This window comes from Scardinius erythrophthalmus, assembly GCF_964197995.2.
Source record: "Scardinius erythrophthalmus genome assembly, chromosome: 4".
Lineage (NCBI taxonomy): Eukaryota > Metazoa > Chordata > Actinopteri > Cypriniformes > Leuciscidae > Scardinius > Scardinius erythrophthalmus.
In genome coordinates this window covers 43,767,284-43,774,370 of record NC_138224.1, presented here as the reverse complement: position 1 = coordinate 43,774,370, position 7,087 = coordinate 43,767,284, and the positions used below count along the sequence as shown (strand labels likewise).

The window sequence follows — 7,087 nt, the reverse complement described above, 5'->3', positions numbered from 1 at the left end:
AATTTCACTGTTTTGCGGATGACACCCAGCTTTACCTTTCCAGCAAACCAAACTCCACACTTCCTCCATCCTCCCTCACTACCTGCCTACAAGAAATAAAATCTTGGTTCAGTTCAAATTTCCTAAAATTAAACACAGATAAAACAGAACTTCTTGTCATCGGCACCAAAAACACCCTCTCTAAATTTGACAGTTTTTCTCTCCTCATTGATGATACCTCAGTTTCCCCCTCCCCTCAGGTAAAGAGTCTGGGTGTCGTCCTCGACAGTACACTATCTTTTCAATCCCACATCAATAGCATCACACGGTCAGCTTATTTCCATCTCCGTAATATCAACCGTCTCCGCCCCTCCCTTACCATTTACTCTGCTTCCATCCTTGTTCACAGCTTGGTTACATCGCGCATTGACTACTGTAATTCTCTCCTTTTTGGTCTCCCTCACAAAACCCTTCGTAAGCTCCAGTTGGTTCAGAATTCAGCAGCACGTGTCATAATCAAAACTCCCTTTTCGCACCACATCTCGCCTATTCTTCAACAACTACACTGGCTACCAGTTCAATACAGAATTGAGTTCAAAATTCTCCTGCTCACTTACAAGGCCATCCATAACCTCGCCCCTCCTTACATGTCAGATCTCCTCCATGTTGTTACTCCGTCCCGCTCTCTCAGATCCTCCTCCTCTATCCATCTCTCTGTTCCCTCTGTCCGCCTCAGTACCATGGGGAGCAGAGCCTTCTGCTGCTCTGCACCCAAACTCTGGAACTCTCTTCCGCCTCATATCAGGAACATTAACTCGCTCACAGAATTCAAATCCATACTCAAAACTCACCTGTTCAAAATATCTCACTCATTGTGAAACACACATTGTCCTGTTTACTTTACTGACCTTGAGTGTCCAGAAAGGCGCTTTTAAATAAAATGCATTATTATTATTATTATTTATAATATAAGTGGTATATTTATAATATAAGTGGTATATTTATTGATATGAATTGGTATATTTATTCAAATATAAGTGGTATATTTATTTACATTTATAAATGTAAGTGGACATTTTCTAACTTTCCAAAGGAAAGAAAGTATAAGACTTTGTAATGTCCATTTGTTTCCATTGCACTGGACAGTGAATAAACCCTCTCAGATAACTGTCATATTGAGGAACTGCAAGTGCATAAATAACTTTACTTAATTTATACTTGTATGCTTTATGGCTGCAATATAAGTTGCAAGATTCCACATCTACAGAAAGGCCTACAGAAGAGTCTGCACAGACAGAGGAGACATAGGCCTACAGGTGGGCAGTGTATAGCCAAATTTTCCTTTTTATTTGTTGCATGAGGCATGTGTCTAAAATCTCTTGTTGCTTTTCTTTACAAAGAACAATTGAAATAAAACACAAGGAACTAAGCATATTTGTCTTTTATTAAATATTTAATGATAAGTGTTTTTTGTTTTTTTTGGCAATGTTGTGTAATATGGCACATGCAACAATGTCACAGGCCCTGTCAGGTGTGCAACCCCTCAGACTTTTCAGACACTGAAATCTTCCCTTTAGTTAGCCAAAGTTCATTTCATTGTGTGCCCTTGTCCTGGCTAGAGCTGCATTGTAACTGGTTTGGGTCAGGGAATGGGGTCATAAAACACCAGTCTGCAGGAACATGTCATAATCACCTATGAAAAAATGCAGTTCTGTTAGGATCAGCATAAGTGTATGTAATACAGTGAGCTTGATATTTAATTGTGGAACTTTTCTTACCACTTTCAAATAATGTGCATAAATGTGAATCTCTGAAAATTCTTAAGTCATGCATAGATCCTGGCCATTTTGCTTTCACATTTGTGATATGGAAGATTTTAGTCAACTGCCTTTTTTTTTATTTGATATAATATTACTAATCTGGAATATTAAGAATCACAATAATAACTGGGCTGCTGCACATTTACATTGTGAATCCCCTTTCTGTTCACATAATCCCCTTCATTGAGGCCTTGATGGCAGTCTATGGTAGCCTATAGTCTATGGTACCAATCACGTTAGTGAAGCCTGAGTGACATATACTGTAATCGGCATGGTCATGATTGTATGATCTTCATAAAAAATTATGATAGCCATAAAAAAAAAAAAAAAAAACCTACATTACAACATTGGGTCTTAAGTGGCTTGGAAATGCCACCAAAAAAAACCTAAAACTGTTTTTTAAACATAAAAGCGACAAAAAAACGACAATCTCACGAATCATGAGAAAAAATATATATCTCAGAAAGAAAGTGCACTATCGCGCTGCGCTGGACTTCACTTCCCGTATCACCTCCACTTATGAAGCCGGGATCTAATCCTGTTAACATGAAATAAGCCTGCTCCCGAGCAGGTTTAAGTTTGCGCACATGTTGCTATGACAGCAAGTCCAGGATGAGCGTTGAAGAACCAAACAATCCAAGATCATGCCAAATCGCCAACAATCAAATCCAGCTAAGTGAGTTAGCGACGTACGAAGTTGTGATGGAGATCAGCTTGAAGAGTGGCAGTTTTGTCTCGCTAACAAATCCCATGAAAGCATTAAAAATATCCTCACCTCTGGTGTGTCTTTTTAATGGCAAAACTGTGAGTAGCTCTTCCTTGGCGCTCATGTCTTCAAAAAACATCCTGATGAAAACACACAATTGTGCCACATTCACCATATCAGTCGACACGTCAAATTGGAGGGAAAAGCACTCACACGCGTCACTATCCTTCATCAGTTGCTCCTCCACATCCACAGCCATTCTCTCACATCGCCTTGTAGTAGTACTGCGGGAGAGTTGCACTTCTTTAATCGCCTTCATGAGCTCTGTTTAATTTTTAAAGTCTTACCCTGGGTCTTTGGTTTGGTGAAGATTGACTGCCGCACTGCAAGCTGTGCTTTCAAATCCCGCACTTTTGTGGCACGTTTTTGCAGGGAAATCCCTCTCGTAGCTCCCATGTACTGTTTTAAAATGCCGCTCCAGATTCCCTTTCTTTGCCAACGCCACCATTGCATTGCAGATCAAACAAACAGGCTTTGAATGAGAATAAACAAAAACACAATCTTCCACCCATTCAGGATGAAAATGGTAGGTCTTGGCTCGTTTCCCCTCAGCCATGTTAACATTTAGGAGTGTGTAACCGCTCTGTTCGCTAGCTTCTAGCTACTGTTGACAGCTGCCAACTTCCTGTCATGCATGTCACGCAATTTTTTCTTTTAATACTTTTTTGTGGACGTGTTGGCAAGGACTCATGATAGGTTATATATATTATATATATTAATACAAAATATAACACACACACACAAAAAAAAATTTTTTTTTTCTACACCCCTTGCAGTCGACTTGGGATCAGTCTTGCAATCGACTGGTTACTCCTGCTGTAGATCATTAAACCGTTATGCTGCATCCGAAGTCTGTCTGAAATCATTTTTGTGAGGAACATTTGTGCGCAAATGCTGCCTACAAAGTCATTGCTCGATAGGGCAGCGAGGCAACATGTCACTGCCATACGTTTTTGGATGCAGCCCAAGACCAGAGGGTAGCTTCTCATTTCTTATTTGTGCATCTTTGTTTCCTTTCCTCGTGTCTTAGCTCTCCCTAGAATGCGAGGAAAGGATACACCTATGTATCCCCGCTCCTCATGGTGCAATTAGAGAATTGAGATGTCTTTCAAGATGGCTGAGTTTGATTGGTTTCCAGGTCATGGGCTGAAGGACGAAGGAAACAAGGAAGCACCCATTTGAGTATTGAGAAGCACCCCAGAAATACAGTATACGGGTCAGATAAAGGAGACATCCAAAATGGGCACTATTAGTGTGCCTCCAGGTACAGGGCTGGGAAACACCAAGTTAATCAATAGGTATGGCTTTCTGAAACACAAATTAAGTACAGATTACCTGGACATGAAGTCCTGAAATAATTTTTTAAGATTAATTTAAAACCAACTGTGCTTATCTGAATAAGTGTGATTTAGGTCACCTATAAAACATGGAAAGAACCAAGAAAAGCTTAAAATTCTATGGAACTAAGAAGCAAATCCAAAAACAATGGGTGCCTCTAATTTCTTATTTGTTCATCCTCGTCTCCTTTCCTCGTGTCTCAGCTCCACCACTATAGGATGCCCGGGAATAATATGAGGACAGAGGAAATGAAGGAAAGCTTATTTGTATATTGGAATATTCTTGATCACTCGAGCGTAACTTCATAGCATCATCAGCTGCGCTCAAAGGATCTGCCCTTATGGTGTTAAAGTTTGGTTATTAAGAAATGCATAAATAAGATAAAGCAAGATACCCAATTATTCACCGATATATGTGTGATATATGATTTATTTAAATTGCAAAGGTAAAGCATAAATGAAAATTATTGTGACAGATGTGAAGGGGAGGGAAATTTGTGTGTGCGTCAGGTTTCTCCACAAGAAAGACTTCCACATAGGATTCACCTCTGCATCCTCACTCACAGCTCCTCTGGAAGCTCCTCACTCCTCGCCTAGGACTTTTATGTTGAAGAATATTCTTAGATCCCCATTGTTTCTGTGTTCACTTCATGTGTTTGGTTCCTGGGGCACGTTCAAGTTCAAAACGGTGCGCAACGTTTTGCTACGGTTTCCGGGTTGAACATCATGGCTGTCACGGGATAGATGATCATGAGACGAGGATACAGATGCAGAGGAAATTTAATAGTGACAATCAGACAAGGTACAAAAACTCAAAACACAGAGACTCTAGGAACAAGAAACTCGGACAACGAACCAGCACCAGACTACAAACACAAGGAGGCTAAATAGGGGAACAAACAAAGGAGGGTAACAAGACAGACAGGTGGGACAAATTAACCAATAATCAGATAACAAGATGGGAGGGGCTAGACAATAGACACGAGCACATGGCCCAAAATAACAAAACACCCATGTGCAGCATAAGACAAGACAGGCATGTGACATTACCCCCTCCCTACGGAGCGGCTACCAGACGCTCCATAAGACCAGGGCGGGGCGGGGCGGGAGGGACAGACCAGGGCGGGACAAGGGGAATGGACAGTTCAGAAGGCCAGGGAGGCACACAAAGTTCGGGAGTCCAGGGCGGAGACGACAGTCCATCTGGCGGCCAGGGCGGAGACGACAGTCCATCTGGCGGCCAGGGCGGAGACGACAGTCCATCGACCGGCCAGGGCGGAGACTCTCCCTCGGGCGGCCAGGGCGGAGACGACCCCTCGGGCGGCCAGGGCAGAGACGACCCCTCGGGCGGCCAGGGCGGAGAGGACCCCTCGGGCGGCCAGGGCGGAGACGACCCCTCGGGCGGCCAAGGAACAGGCACCGGCTCAGGAACAGACACCACCGGCTCAGGAACAGACACCACCGGCTCAGACACCACCGGTTCAGGAACAGATACCAGCGGCCCAGGAACAGACGCCACCGGCTCAGACACCACCGGCTCAGAAACAGATACCATCAGCTCAGAAAGAGACACCACCGGCTCAGACACCAGCGGTTCAGGAACAGATATCAGCGGCCCAGGAACAGACGCCACCGGCTCAGACACCACCGGCTCAGGAACAGATACCACCGGCTCAGGAAAAGACACCACCGGCTCAGGCTCAGGAACAAGGACCACCGGCTCAGGGTCAGGCACTGGAACTGGCACCACCGGCTCAGGCACTGGAACTGGCACCACCGGCTCAGGCACTGGAACTGGCACCAATGGCTCAGGCACTGGAACTGGCACCAACGGCTCAGGCACTGGAACTGGCACCAACGGCTCAGGCACTGGAACTGGAACTGGCACCACCGGCTCAGGCACTGGAACTGGCACCACCGGCTCAGGCACTGGAACTGGCACCACCGGCTCGGCAGACGTGACGTTAACAGGCGCGGCAGCAACCATCCTGTCCGCAGACACTGGATCCGGCTCGGCAGCAGCCATCTTGTCCGAAGACACAGGCTCGACGGCGGCCATCCTGTCCGAAGACACAGGCTCGGCAGACCTGACGTGAACAGTTCTGGGAAACTCTAGGATCTTGTATAGTCTTTCAAAGTAATTCAACAGAGTCTCAGCTGCTCTGTCTACCTCAGACTGCACGGGGACCTCCGAGACTGGGACCACCGGAACTGGGACCACCGGACTCGGGATCACCGGAACTGGGACCACCGGGACAGTCACGGAGGGAGTCTTCCTTCTCCTCCTCCGTTTCGGGATCACAGGAACTGGGACCACCGGACTCGAGACCACCGGGACTAGGACCACCGGAACTGGGACCACCGGACTCGGGACCACCGGAACTGGGACCACCGTACTCAGGACCACCGGAACTGGAACCACTGGACTCGGGACCACCGGACTCGGGACCACCGGACTCGGGACCACCGGAACTGGGACCACCGGGCTCGGAACCACCGGAACTGGGACCACCGGGACAGTCACGGAGGGAGTCTTCTCCTCCTCCGTTTCGGGATCACCGGAACTGGGACCACCGGACTCGAGACCACTGGACTCGGGATCACCGGGACTAGGACCACCAGGACTGGGACCACCGGAACTGGGACCACCGGACTCGGGACCACCGGACTCGGGACCACCGGAACAGTCACGGAGGGGTTCTTCCCTCTCCTCCGTTTCGGGATCAGCGATGAAGGCTTTCTTTTCCACTGACTGCCGTCTGCCGTGGTCCTCTCCTCCTCCATAGTCCTTTGAGCGCATCTGGCGAAGTACTCCAGCAAGGAAATAGAGGATCCTTTCACCTCTCCTTGAGGAAAAATCTCACTCTGCTGTATCCACATTTTGGCTGGTTCGTTCTGTCACGGGATAGATGATCATGAGACGAGGATACAGATGCAGAGGAAATTTAATAGTGACAATCAGGTACAAAAACTCAAAACACATAGACTCTAGGAACAAGAAACTCGGACAACGAACCAGCACCAGACTACAAACACAAGGAGGCTAAATAGGGGAACAAACAAAGGAGGGTAACGAGACAGACAGGTGGGACAAATTAACCAATAATCAGATAACAAGATGGGAGGGGCTAGACAATAGACTCACGAGCACATGGCCCAAAATAACAAAACACCCATGTGCAGCA

General features: G+C 46.4%; 1 protein-coding gene across 1 annotated transcript; it reads right to left on the bottom strand.

The window, feature by feature from the left end:
* Window positions 1-622: 622 nt before the first annotated feature.
* On the bottom strand, window positions 623-6,858 carry LOC308689316 (uncharacterized protein; the record flags this gene model as incomplete). Its single annotated transcript, XM_081362968.1, has 5 exons — window positions 6,572-6,858; window positions 5,806-6,541; window positions 2,853-3,037; window positions 2,575-2,645; window positions 623-774 (listed from the first exon to the last, which is right to left on the bottom strand). The coding sequence occupies exons 1-5, from the start codon at window positions 6,700-6,702 to the stop codon at window positions 623-625; spliced, it is 1,275 nt and encodes a 424-aa protein (XP_081219094.1). The 5' UTR covers window positions 6,703-6,858.
* Window positions 6,859-7,087: the final 229 nt, after the last annotated feature.